The sequence below is a fragment of the Ochotona curzoniae genome, unplaced genomic scaffold (genome assembly GCF_017591425.1).
Source record: "Ochotona curzoniae isolate NIBS_2020 unplaced genomic scaffold, NIBS_Ocur_1.0 scaffold_4505, whole genome shotgun sequence".
In the NCBI taxonomy this organism is placed as follows: domain Eukaryota; kingdom Metazoa; phylum Chordata; class Mammalia; order Lagomorpha; family Ochotonidae; genus Ochotona; species Ochotona curzoniae.
The window spans coordinates 23,848,927-23,863,832 of NW_024467118.1; the positions used below are offsets into that span (position 1 = coordinate 23,848,927).

The 14,906-nt window shown below is 37.9% G+C and overlaps 1 protein-coding gene across 1 annotated transcript in view; it reads right to left on the reverse strand.

Annotated features, from left to right (window-relative positions):
• PDS5A (PDS5 cohesin associated factor A) overlaps positions 1–14,906 on the reverse strand; it is a 99,117-nt gene that overhangs the window by 51,491 nt on the left and 32,720 nt on the right. The window contains exons 6-11 of the mRNA XM_040966244.1: positions 14,419–14,545; positions 11,929–12,009; positions 11,620–11,760; positions 6,861–6,976; positions 4,947–5,041; positions 1,205–1,350 (exon numbers count right to left, since the gene is read on the reverse strand). Of these exons, the coding sequence (XP_040822178.1) occupies positions 1,205–1,350; positions 4,947–5,041; positions 6,861–6,976; positions 11,620–11,760; positions 11,929–12,009; positions 14,419–14,545 (706 nt within the window). The remainder of the gene's footprint in view (positions 1–1,204; positions 1,351–4,946; positions 5,042–6,860; positions 6,977–11,619; positions 11,761–11,928; positions 12,010–14,418; positions 14,546–14,906) is intronic.

Sequence of the window (14,906 nt, forward strand, 5' to 3'; positions counted from 1 at the left end):
AAAGAATGTTACTATATTTAAAACCAAAACTAGAGCCTGACATGTAGTCTAGTGGTTAGAGTCCTCGTTTTGCACATGCCAGGATCCCATGTGGGCACCAGTTCTACTCCCAGCAGCCCCACTTCCCATCCAGCTCCCTGCTTGCGGCCTGGGAAAGCAGTGCAGGATGGTCCAAAGCCTTGGGACCCTGCAACCTCATGGGAGACCCGGAGGAAGCTCTGGGCCCCTGGTTTTGGATTGGTGTATCTCTAGCCATTGCAAACTCTTGGGAAGTGAATCAGCGAACAGATGATCTTCCTCTCTCTTTCCTCCTCTCTGTAAAACTGACTTTCCAATAAAATAAATAAAGTCTTAACAGAAAAAAAGATTTTTGTTTCCTTAACTCTGAAAAATGTAAGTAAATTAACATGTTTCTACAGGCTAGATAATTCTCAATAGTAACACAAATAAGACAGCAGCTGCATAAGAGCAACTTTTATGGATCTCAGTAGATGTCAATGTAGTCTACTTTGCATACCTCGCTCTGGCTCTTGTACATGATTTTTTTGATGAGGGAGCATTAAGAAAAATTTCTGGGGAAATGAAACTAAAAATTTATTATACTTAGATGCAAAACAATATGGAAATCGATGTATAAAAAGGACATTAAATACCTCTATATAAAATGTATATTATATAAATGATTAATTTCATTTTTTGAACAAAAACTATAATTCCATTTCAACATTCTGATGTCCCTTTGTATTCCACATTTCTAACTGCTTCAAATGGAAGAAAGTGCACAAAAGACAAAACACATACACATAAAACAAAAAAGGTGTTTACCTTAACCTAGGAATATGGAAATATCACTTTCTCAGAATCATAATTTACTTTTAGTTCAATAAAGACATATTCAACTAAGTGAGTCAATTGTATTTGAAAATGTTATGCATAGGAATGTTTAATTAGCATACTCTTGAGCACTGATTCTGCAATTCTGTTACTCCAGGTACACTACAAAAGAATCTCATATCAAGAAACAAAATCTGCAAATTCCAAAGTATTCACTGACACAGGAAGAATGCAAGTTAGTATCTATGTAGCATCGTTATTTATTCGGTTGATTTTCAGGAAAGACTTCACATGCAGCAGAATAGAATATGACATTATTTAGCAAACACTTAAAACACAGTAACAAAAGAATAAAATTCCTCAGCTTTACCCGTTTATCCAGTGTTCTTTCTCGTACAAAGCCAAGCAACTGATCATTTACTAACGTGAGGTCTCTTCTGGCAGCTGTTATTATGGTAACAATGACATCGTGACGAATAGCTTCTTCGGGGTCATGTGATCTAACCTTCAAATATTCTGTTAGATAAAAATCTAAATGTTAGCAGTGTAACTTGTCATGATTTAGAATTTCAGAAAAGGCTACTGCTTCCAACATTTTCCTCACACACACACACACACACACACACACACAATTCTGTGAAAGAATTACAGAGATGGAGGGGGAGCATCAACGCGCAGGGGCAGTAAAGCTCCCTGCCCTGGCAGGCAGAGGGCACAGCAGGGTAGGCCTTCCTACGTTCCCAGAAGATGTGTGAAGGGACCCTGTGAGACTTAGGTCTTGGTACGAAAGTGAATGGTGCCCCTGGGGCAATAATGGTCCCTACATGCCACCTGAGGCAGGACTTGTCTTTTTTGTGAAAATGCCAGGGCAAAAGCTGTTAATGTATGCATAGAACAGATTCTTGAGAAAAGTATTTAGAACTCAAAAGTTTATTTGGGGGGAAATAAAAAGTAGAGCAGCCAGAACATGAACCAGCACCCAAACAGGACGCTAACTTGACAAGCAATGGCATTACCTGTTGAGCTTCAATGCTAGCCCCTGTTGAGCTTCTGTTTATATTAAAACAATGTTTATCAATTGTGGCATGATTTAAAGTCATTTTATTTTTAACATAACTGTACACAATCACAAAACTGTACTTATTATTGTATAAACATATCTTAACAACATGCTCTACAAAATAATCCTGGCAGGACTGTGGCGCCTCTATCCATTTGGGCACCAACTGAAGACCTAGCTGTTCCAGTTCTGATTCAGCTCCTGGCTAAAATGGCCGAGAAAGCAGCAGACAATGGCCCAAGTCATGGGGCCTTGCACCCATGTCAGAGACCTGGAGCAATCTACTGACTTCTGGTTTCAGATTGGCACAGCTTCAACCATTGTGGCTCTCCTGTTCTTTCTGTAACTTTGCCTCTCAAACAAAAATATATTTTCTTTAAAAATTTGTATTATTCAGTGCAAAAAAAAAAAAAATCAAACACTGTTTAATCTACATAGCTTGGTATTTCAGTTACAAAAAGTGAAGGCTTAAAAGAAATTACTGGGCCCAGTGTGGTATCATAGTGGCTAAAGTCTTCGCCTTGCATGCCCAGGATCCCATATGGGCACCAGTTCATATACCGGCTGATCTACTTCCCACCCAGCTCCCTGCTTATGGCCTGGGAAAGCAATAGAGGACAGCCCAAAGCCCTGAGACCTTGTACACAGGTGGGAAGAAACTCCTGGCTTCAGCTCAGCTCAGCTGAGGCCATTTCAGTCACTTGGGGAGTGAGCCAGCGGATAGAAGATCTTCCTCCCAGGGACTGCTTTTCTTTGTAAATCTGACTTTCCAAAAAAAAAAAAAACAAAAAAAAAAACCAAAAAACAAAAAAACAAGTAAATCTTAAAAAAAAAATAATTGTTTATAAAAAGTTAATTGATAAAGTATACATCTGCATATTGAATAATGTACAATGCAGAATAGAGGGTGGCATTGTGACATTTCACCACAAGCGACTAATTGGCACATCTGTATCCCACCCATATCAGAGTGAGCAGTTCAAGTGCCAGCTTTTCCCCTCTCCATCTAGCTTCTTGCTAATGTATTTCAGGCTGTGGATGACGGTGTATTAGTTGGGTTCTGGCTGAACCCAACCAAGGCAGAACTAGGAGTCCCAGATTCCTGGTTTGGGCCTGCCTTAGCTTCAGCTACTTCAGACATTTGGGAAATTAAACAGCAGATGAAAAAACCTTTCTGTTCCACTCCCTCTCCCTTCTTCCCCCCATCCCCTCTTTCCCTCTAAATCTTCTAAAGAAATAAATCTTTAATAAAAATCAATAAGGCCCAGAATGCTTCAGAAACTCTAACAAATGCTTCATTGAATGAAAATATTCATTATAAAAGAATAAAAGTTACTTCTCATGTATCGTGGTGAGCAATACCATTTTGAAAGAAGCCACTTAATTGTTAAAAGTTTTTCTTTTCTAAAAAAGATTTATTTTTCTAATTATTACACGAAAAGCAGATTCATAGAATGAAAAAATAATACAAGAAGGTCTTAATTATGTGGGTTCTCTCCCTAGTTGGCTGCAGTGGCAAAGCTAAGCTTTGCTGATCCAAAGCTGGGAGCCAGGTGCTTCTTTTGGGTCTCCCACATGGTTGGAAGAACCCAACAACTTGGGCCATCGTCCATGGCTTTCCCAGAAAGCAAGCACAGAGCTGAATGGGAAGTGAAGCAGCTGGGACACAAACCTGCTAGTGCCACATAGGTGGAGGATTGGCCTGCTGAGTCTTGGTACAACCCCACCCCACTTCTTATATTTTATTTCAGAGGCAGAATTATGCAGAAGAAAAGGCAGTTTTCCATCTGCTAGTTCACTCCCACAATGGCTGCCAACTACTGGGTGAGGACTAGACCAAACCAAAGAGTCAGGACTGTCTTTGGAGTATGCCACGTGGGTATTTTGTCACCTTCTGTTGTTGTCACAGGTGCATCATCAAGGAATCAGAAAATAGAACAGCTAGGATTCACTGGTGCCTTTCTGGGATCCTGGTGTCATAGAAAGTTACTTAAACCACAACACCACAACAATAGTCCCAAGAGGATTTTAGGTTCACCTGAAGAATGACACATTCTAGTCCAATTCACAAGATCATCATTTTCTCACTTATCACTAGTTAAATTAGAATACTAAGTCACATGGGTATAATGACTGATTTCTGTCAGGTCTGGGATCATCTCAGATGAAGTTTTTTTGGAGATTCCTCCAACTGAACTGCTGATCTCAGAACCCCAACCATGAAGAGACTATGTCAGCCAATGGATTCTGAATACATTTCATCATGCTTGGAATGGCGAGACTGGCAGCAATTCAGAATTGTTGAACTAGCAGTTTTGATAGAGCCTCGGAGCACGCCTCACATTGGGGACCTGGGATGGGAGGGAGGTTGAGAGGAGCTTCTCCCTTTGTTTCTCCCCTGACCTCAGATACAAGGGAAGAAATGATATTAGTGTGGAGACAATGGTATTACCCACTTCCCTGTAGCCCTTGACCTTTTGTACCCTATGCAACTAAGTAAAATTACTTTTAAAAATTCTAAAATGAAAACTTCACAAAAAAAATGTGTTTCTGAATTCCAAATCATTCCTCAATACTTTCCAGTCAATTCCAAGATTAAGGAATGAACATTTCAGGTACAATATTGCTTTAAGGATACAAACATAAAAAAACTGTTAAAATCTATTTTAAAATAGAAGTTGGAGGGACTGGCACATTTACTTTACTGGTTAATTTATACTTTCAGGCACCACATCCCATATTGGCGCCGATTCATGTCCCGGCTGCTCCACTTCCCATCTAGCTCCCTGATTCTGGTCACGGAAGGCAGCGGAGGATGGCCCAAAACCTTGGGACCGTGCACCCAGCATGGGAGACCAGCAGGAGGCTCCTAGCTTTAGACTGGCTCAGTTCTGCCAGTCAAGCCAACTGAGGAATGAAGCAATGAATGGAAGACCTATTTCTGTCTCTGTTTTTCTAATTCTGCCTTTTCAATAAAAATAAACAAATCTTAAAAAAAAGTTACAAACATTAAAAATTTCTGATCATATTTATATTAAACCAGGTAGCTTACCTGTGAGATCCTTTGCTAAATCTGGGTGATTCATTAGACAGTGACTGGCAAATTTCACACTTTCTAATCTCACAGGAACATGAATGTCATTAAATCTACACACACAAAAAAATAGTAATCACTAATTCTAAGACAAAGTAATTATATTCAAGTAAGGTATAACTAATACATAAATACTTTAAAAAATTACTTACAAGAAACTTGTAACAGCTAAATTCTTCTGAAGAAAACATTAATCTCACACTTAACACAAAACTAACCATGTAGACCTGACAAGCTCTTAAAATTATGCTACCTAAGCAAAATTCAAAGCACAAAAAAATCTATTTGAAAAAAAAAATGTTATAAAATGGAAACACTGAGAAATTTGAGGTAGAAGGCAAACCATAAAATAACAAGCAGAAATGTGTGAGTCATAATCTCTCATCACAAAACTTTCACCTGCTTAGGATCAACTTTTATTCAAATGTTCTTTAAAGTCTAGTAGAGAGCAAACATTCCATAATATGGAACACGCAGACATTATATAATAAGGATAGGAATAATAAGGCTAAGAGGGGCAACTTCAAATTGAAAAATAACTGGACAACTTTGAAAATAAATTTATTGCTGGGGCCAGGACGGTGGTGCAGCAAACCTAAACTGCCACACTGTGGCTCTGACATCCCAGGCAGGTACCCTTTCAAGTGCTGGCTGTTGCACTCTGATCCAGCTTGCACCTTACAGCCTGAGAAAGCAGCAAAGGATGCTTCAAGTCCATAGGAACTTTCACCCATGTGGGAAATCTGGGAAGCTATGCTCTGGCAGCTGTGATCATTTGGGGAATGACCAGTGGATGGAAGACTTTATTTTGCCTTTTCTCTGTAAAAGCTGCCTTTCAAGTGAAAATAAACCTCTCCAAAATCCATTAAAAGTGAAAAAAAAAATCATCAATGCTTATTAAGACCTTTGAAATGGTCTTCTGAAAAGCTAACCTCTTATTATGCCACTGTCAAGAGATTTTTCAGAAACTAAGATGATCACTATTAACACTTATGATAAACTTATACTGGCAGAATACTGAAACGATTCTCCCAATTAGTTGAATTAAACCATGGTGAATCTCAAAAGGTTCCCACAGCATTACTACTGAAATATCTACATTTCAAGCAAAAGATTAAAAGATTTAACACTTTTTCAAATTAACCATTAAGTTGAATAGAACTCAACCACTCCAAATTCTTCGGGAAAAAAATCACATTTATGTTGAGGAAGATTATACTTTCCATTTCAGAAACACAATTTATGAAACTGGTGAAAAGCATTTTAACCAACTATATAAATGACAGCCCAAGACAGTTGTAAATCGATTAATTTTTAGACTGATGACAGGGATTCTTAGAATTGCACCAGTAGATCTTTACTTTCATGATCTATATGAAAATTTACTTCTAAGAAAAAGGACAAAAGCAGAGCTCTTCAATCTGCCTGTTTATCCACCAACGGCACACAAAGCTGAAGCTGGGCAGTCTGAAACCAGGAATTTCTTCATATTCTCCCACATGGGTGCATGGGACCACGGACGTGGTCTGCCTTCATAGCTTTCCCAGGCCTGTGAGCAGGGAGCTGGATCAGTGTGAAGCAGTCTGGACCCAAACTGAGGCCCACATTGGATATAGCAGCTTTCCCCACTGTGCCATAGCAGTGGCCCTATTTGTTCAAAAATTAAGGAAAAACTCAGATAATGTCCATCTGTTTATTCTGATAACATTGGCATAGAAAAGACAGTAAGCTTTATTTAATTTTTTTTCACAGCGTGTTCCCCAAGAATGATGCAAATAAAATTAATCAGTAAGTTTTCATTGATACGGTTTCGATCAACTGACCAGCTTATAAAATGCAAAAAATTATATATATCAGATATTACTCTCTTACCGTCCAAGAAAACACTGCCAAAGAGGACGATTTTGTGTTGCCAAATCAGAATCTTTAGAACCAAATAACTTAGCTAGAAGTCGAACAACAGCTAATCGTTCCTCCCCATCATTGCTCTAAAGGACAAAAAAATGAAGCTCAAACTTTATTCATCAATTTACGGCAAACAGCATGAATTTTATTGAGTCAAAATCGACATTTCTGAACAAAACAGAACTCTAAATATCATACTATCATTTAAATGAAGAGATTGATATGATTTTATTTCATGTTGGATTAGTTAGCTGGTTCTTCACTTTCACTTCAAACTCTCCCGACTGTGTATTTGTATCAATTTCACCGCTTATTTCCATACTTGTAGATGTACTAGCAACATAAAGACATATAATTCGAATCTAACACTATCCAGGAAGTCTTGAAACATCTTTTAGGGACATCACAATACTTAACTGGCTAACCCTCCACTGAAAGTGTCAGGATCCCATAATGGTGCAGTTTGTGCCCCAGCTGCTCCAATTCCCATACAACTCTCTGCTTGTGGCCTGAGAAAGCAGTGGAAGATGGTCCAAAACCTTGGGACTTTATACCCCTCGGGGAGACCCAGAAGAACCTCCTGACATCAGACAGGTTCAGCTCCGGCTGTTGCGACTATCTGAGGAGTGAATCAGCAGACAGAAGATCTCTCTGACTCTCCTTTACTCTGCAAATCTGCTTTTCCAATACAAATCAGAGGGAAAAAAAAAAGAAAGAAAGAAATGTGTTGTGGGCCTAGCACAGTAGCCTAGTGGCTAAAGTGCTTGCCTTGCATGCACGCCAGGATCCCATATGGGCGCCGGTTCTAACCCCAGCAGTTCACTTCCCATCCAGCTCCATGCCTGAGGCCTGGGAAAGGAGAGGACAACCTAAAGCCTTGGGACCCTGCACCCATCCTGTGGTAGACCCAGAAGAGGCTCTGGACTCCTGGCTTCGATCAGCTAAGTTCCGGCTGCTGCTGCCATTTGGGGAATAAATCATCAGTTGGGAGATTCTTTAAAAAAAAAAAGAAAGAAAGAAAGAAAGAAATGTGTTGAGCAACAGAAGTTCCAACACAAGCAAAACTCTACACATTGGAGAATACAACAATGAAAAATATTAATTAAGAACATAAAGGAATACTAATTCTTTACATCTGAACAGAATCTTAAGATGGAGTCATACAAATTGAACACTATAAAAAAAAGGCAAAAACTTAGTGTTTCTTGTTAACAGCCTTTTCTTTTTTATTCAAATTGAGTTTGACTGACTTGGACTGAGGTCTTGTCTCCAACCTTCAGCTTACGCCATCTGGGCCACTGATGGAGATCAATGGTTTGGAGCTGTATCTTAATGTCTCTAAAATAAATAAATAAAATTGAGAACTAAAAAACAATCACACTTTCACTAGAAAAATAAATGGCAATATCTAAAACCCAATGCTAAAATATTTTGGTTTGTAAATACAATCTTCTATGTCTAAAACACCGCCATCTATGCCAAAAGCAGACAATGCAAAGAAGGATAAACTTAAAGACCAGAGAATTTAATCCCTTATCCATCAATGTTTAATGCTCAAGCACAATGGTTTGGAGAAAAACTAGTCATAAAATCAACAGATACAAAAAGTGAAAATTGTCAACCTTTAATGATGGAAATCAAAACTTTAGATTTTCTCATACTATCTATTAATACTAGCAGTTTTGAAGATTCGTTTTTATTGTAAAGGCAGACATGCAGAGAAGAGAGACAGAAAATAATCTTCCATCCGATCATTCACTCCCCAAATGGCTGCAACGGCTGGAGCTGAGCCGATCTGAATACAGCAGCCAGCAGCTTCTTCTGGGACTCCCACGCGTGCAGCAGGGTCCCAAGGCTTTGGCCAACCTCTACTGCTTTTCTAAGCCACAAACAGGGGGCTGGATGGGAAGTGCAGCAGTCAGGACACAAACCAGCGGCCACATGGGATCCCAACAAATACAAGGTGAGGATTTAGCCACTAGGCTACCATGCTGGGCCCCACTAGCATGATTTTTAAAATAATAATTTATCCATTAACTGTCCAACATAACAATGAATGGGTTATGTAGTTGTAATATAAACCCATGCCAACATAATTTGATCACATGAAGATGATGCACTAACTATATACTACCTCAATCACAATACACATTTTGCTACACAAAGAAAAAAAATGACACTCTACAATTTACAGATGACCTTATAAAAGAAATTTAAAAAACAACATTAGTTTCAATTTTTGTCCAGTCCTAGCAAGAACAGTCCAGAAGAAATTTCTGTGAAAACCTAATTTGTTAAATTTCAAGAATAAGTTCTAAATCTCTCTCTTTGTATCTGCAAATGTCTTAAACAATCACTGAGGTACATTTCTTGCTAAATGCAGCCAAGGCTTGTCCATTAAATACTCATTTGAGAATCACATGAACATATTGTAAATTATACACACAGCCATATGAGGTAGCACAAAATAACACTAAAACAAAATACATTGTGAATTTGAAACCAACATTTTTCTTTTGTTTTAAAAGGATTGTAACTAAGGACTCTGAACTATTTTTTAATTTCTTTATTTTTGACAATCTTTACATGGTTAATTAGGGCACAAAGGTTCAAGGGCTACCGGAAAGTGGCTAAGACAGCCATACCACCATGAACGTGCTAAGATAATTATAGCTAAGACAATTTCCTAGTCTAGCTGATTAGTACATATTAGTGTCAAAAGGACAGCCTAATCATTCATGTTACGTGATGTGTGTGTGTATACACACTTACATATATACACACACACGAATATATATTTATATATACATATATATACATATATATACATACATATATATATATATATATATGCTACATATTAATCTAAATCTTCACTTAGAACCAGAAGATGTATATTAGTAAAGGTAGGATTGCAGTAAGGAACAACCAAGATAGAGATGATGATATAAATTCTTTTTTTTTTTTTTAATTTTTTTTTATTGGAAAGGTGGATATACAGAGAGGAGAGACAGAGAGGAAGATCTTCCGTCCAATGATTCACTCCCCAGGCGGCCACAATGGCTGGAGCTGAGCCAATCCAAAGCCAGAAGTCAGGAGCTCTTCCGGGTCTCCCACGCGGGTGTAGGGTCCCAAAGCTTTGGGCCGTCCTCGACTGCTTTCCCAGGCCACAGGCAGGGAGCTGGATGGGAAGTGGGGCTGCCGGGATTAGAACCGGCGCCCATATGGGATCCCGGGTGTGCAAGGCAAGAACCTTAACCACTGCACCATCGTGTATGGTGGTGCAATAGGGAAATACTCCGCCTGTGGTGCTGGAATTCCAAATGGACACAGGTTGGAGTCCTGGTTGGTTGCTCAACTTCTGATCTGGTTCCCTGCTGTTGCCCTAGGAAAAGCAGCCAAGGATGGCTCAATTCCTGAAGCCCTTGCACCTATGAAGTAGTCCTGGAAGAGGCTACTGGCTGTCGGCCTCAAAAGGGTTCAGGTCTAGCCTGGGAGTCAAGCAACAATTAGAGGATCTCTTTTTCTCTATCTCTCCTTTCAAATAACCAAAAAAATCTTTTAAAAAAGACATTCTTGAAAATAAGTCACATTCATTTACTTGTAGAGCCTGTTTAGAAAATGAGACCCTATCAATGCAGAGCAGGGATGACATAAAGGAGTAACAGACTATTACAATAAGCTGAAAAGCTCACAGCCAATTTAAGAAGCCACTAGTACACAAATTCCAGCCACTGTGTTGTCATACAGAAAGCAAGGGCCCAACAGGTCAAGTTTCAGATTTTCTTAAAAAAAGAAAATATAGACAAAAACAAGTAAAAATTTGATTATGAAACTTAAAATACGTCAAATGAAACATATTTTGGAGCTGGAGTCATTTTTGTATCAAGAACCTATAAAAAAAATTGGGGTGGGTGTGGCACCGTGGCCTAGGAGCTCAAAGTCCTCACCTCGAACATGCTGGGATCCCATATGTGCCCTGGTTCTAGTCCCGGCAGCTCCACTTCCCATCCAACTCCTTGCTTGTGGCCTGGGAAAGCAGTTGGGGACAGACTAAAGTCTTGGGACCCTGCACCCACGTGGGAGACCCAGAGGAGGATCCAGGCTCTGGGCTCCTGGCTTCAGACTGGCTCAGATCTGGCCATTGTGGCCACTTAGGGAGTGATGGCTTTTCAATAAAAAATAAATATTAAAAAAAAAAAAATCCGGGTGCACATAGCCACTATTTATAACAGGTTCCTTCAGTTTAAATTAACTCCACAATGGAAATCAGATAGTCTGAATCCTAATCTGCCTATCATTCGATACTGACGATCGCACTGAAGAGTTAAACAGATCTGACTTCATATACTCAGACTGTGAAACAGATGGAGAAAAATGTTTAATGTCTCCACCTGGAAATAATTTAGTAGGCAACATGCAACTGGGTAAAATTTTTCAAAATTAAAAAAATTTAGCTGCATAACAATGAATACCTTTTATTAACAAAATATTATGTCTAATATAATACCATTTCCTTGTCTATTAAATATGCCACTGTATTTACCAGTGTTTGAGAACCTTTATATTATACCTTTGCTATTAAATTATTTTACCTGCATGAGAAAAAATTTTATTCAAATAACAAAAAAATTTGACGAAATATAATAAACTGAAATCATTTTATTTTTTACAGTTATACAAATATTATCTGATACACTTTTCAGTTTGAAAATGTCAATCCTACCTTCAATTTGAATTCAAGCTGCGGCATGACAGATAATAACAGATGAGGATCTATAGCAAAGAGTTCCTGAATCAGATCAAATACATGTTCTGACAAATCACTCACTGATGATCTTCCGAGCACCAAGACTTGATTGAAAAACTACAGGCAATATCAAAAACAAAAAATTAAACATTTTGCATAAAATCTGATATTTTTGTTTTTTCAGAAACCTAATGAGGTGTTACATACAGAACACGTCTAATAAATTAGTACAACAGATTAGGAATTAATCACACAACTACAGAAAATACAGACAGAAATACTTACATTGGCAATGCATGCCTCAATAGTCTGAACTGTTCTTTTCAAGAGAACTTTTGCAAGGTCAAAGGACTGTTTATTTAAGTTCTGAAAATCAACAAAAACATGTGAAGTTACAAATAAATTTATAAGATAACATCATCAAAACACAATAGTTTTTAAATCTACTAAAATATGAAATAAAAAAATGCCCTCAGTTCCATTCAAGGTTTTACTAAGTGTCTCCCAGTAAGGTGACCTTTAATACTGAAGTCACTAAGTGACCTGATTGTCAGTTATCTGTTAATGCAAACTGACAAGTACTTCCACATATCCTACAAGAAAAGACACACATCTAAACCACATGCTTACCATTTCCTTATTGAACTTGAAACTGACCCAGATAAGAAGGGTTCTATCAACTCCATAAAGGACTATGACAAATATTTTAGCTTTCGTAAGTAATAGCCATCACTGCAACCGTGATGTTGCAGAATGAAAGCAGTTATAAACATAATGAAAAACACATGATAGTGCTCCACTACAAGCCTATGAAACTCCGTCTCCCAATCTGAAAGGGTAGGTTAAAATCCTAGTAAACACCTGAAACCACAGATCGCAATAAACACAGATGGTTCAGCATCCATCGTCTGAAATGCTGGGAACAAGGTGTGCACTAGAATCACCAGTAGAGAAACGGATGTATACATGATATCATGTGAATGGGACCCAAATAAATGAAAGACAAAAATCATTTTTCATCTATCTTTTATATGGACTGAAGGTAACTATATACAGTATTATTAGGCTGAAGTCAGTGGTAGCATTTTCCACTTGGTTTCCTGATGGCCAGGATTTTGTAGTATTTTGTGATTCAAGCTACACTATGGTATTTCCTATTCCTCAGCATTCTGTTCTTTCCTGAAGCAAAGAACTTTTACCTGTTTATACTTAAGAAAACACTTTAAAGCTTCCACTTTGTCTTATCTGAATTACTAGCACAACTACTCCTGCATCTTGGGATTTATATATTAAATTAACAGTTACTTTAACAAAAGATTGTAATCTCAAGTCAGTCTGGTAACTAAGATGCCTACTAAATGACAACTTGAGGGGTGGCCATATACAGTGTGAATATAAAGAAAAGGGGGCTAATTCATGAGCGAGAGTAGAGCAGTACAAGATTTGTTCCCTATATTAGAACAATGTGCAATCTTAAACTTAACAACTATTTTCAGAAATTTTCAAATTAGCACTACTGCAATGTAATTGACTGTGGGCAACTGAAACTGCAAAGTGAAACCATAGTTATGGGAAAACTACTGTAATTACACAATTAAAAAAATGGTATATATTTGATCCACTAATCATGGCACCCTACTCTACACTTTTATCCCATTGGGCAAAGAAATTACTCTAAATCAATACTTTATTTGTCACACAAAGGGTGTATTTATTACTCATAAAGTACATACAGCTACAATATAAATACCAAATATCAGATGTAGTGAGAAAAAGAGTGACAGGGAGAGATCTATCCACTGGTTCATTCCCCAAATGTGTCTAACAGCCAGAGCTGAGCCAATCCAAAGCCAGGAGACAAAAGTTTCTTTCCGGTCTCCCAGGTGGGTGCAGGGTCGCAAGGCTTTGGCCAACCTCTACTGCTTTCCCAGCCAAACAGGGAGCTAGATGGGAAGTGGAGCAGCCGGAACATAAACCGGTACTCATATGGGATCCTGGCTATTACAAAGTGAGGATTTAGCCACTGAGCCATTATGCCAGGCCCTATATCTCTAAAAAAATTTACTCTGCTTGAGATATACTCCCCTTTCCCATACGCTCAAAATTTTTACCAGTGATAGGTTTGTTTCTTAACAGCACTTGGAGAGCCAAGTGAATACATGAAAGTCACTTATTGTGAACAGTATGACTGGACACCTAGCATCTGAAAGTAGGATACTGAACCAACTGAGGAAAAGGGCACTGGGAACTTATGAGGAAAGTGCAGTAGAAGAGCTTGTAATGAGCCAATTCCTCTCATTTTCTAGGACTTGCTAGGGAGAAATTAAAAACAGGATGTGAGGAGAAATTATTTGCTCTGAATCATCCTGTTCTCCCTAATATCAACCCTGCAGTTCTGGCTTCTGCCCAAATGGTGTTCTGAAAACACCTAATGAAAAAAGGTACAATATGGGATCTAAAAAGGAATCCAAACTCAGTTTCTAAATCTATGACACAAAGGAAGAAACCAAAAAGACCGTATCTCAACCTTCAAAAATTCTAGATCAATTGTAAGTGGCAAATACAAAACATCTTTAGATTTCCAGAAATTAGTACTTAACTGAGGAAAATGTTGTATAATGTTAAACAGATCTTCTAACACTAATGTACTAATCATAATATGGAAAGTGATAGTATGAATAATGACAAGGGATTGCATATGGTAAAAGCAGTATTTCATTTGTATTTGTAGCCCTATGTAGGTATTACTCTTTAATATCAGCACACTATACAAACCTTATGGGCTGGAATGAGGTTAATGAGAATGGAGTCCAATAATTCTTGAGTAACTCCATCACCTTCCATGATGATAGAACTCATCAAATCCAGCATATGCATTTGTACTTTCTTATTGTGGCTATTACTAAAAATAAGAAAAAAATCAGGTGTAAAAATCAATTAAACTTCCTATTTAAAAACAACAATCCTAAATATAAATAAATTTTCAACTGAAGGATTTCACAAATGATACAAAGCATTTTTCAATGTTTAATTTCTCCTTCTATTGACAACTAGCAGTTATATTATTGCAAAGTATTTTATAGCCATAGAATCTGAGAGGTAAAATCTTCATATTTTTCTTTTCAAAAAAGGAAAAAGAAAATATTTAAATGAATTATGTCTATACAAGGATTCCATGAGTGAGTTAATTCAGCATAATGTCAACTTCAAAGGAAGGCCATTTGCTTAAGTGTCTCAGACTTTAAAAGGTGATACAATAGGGC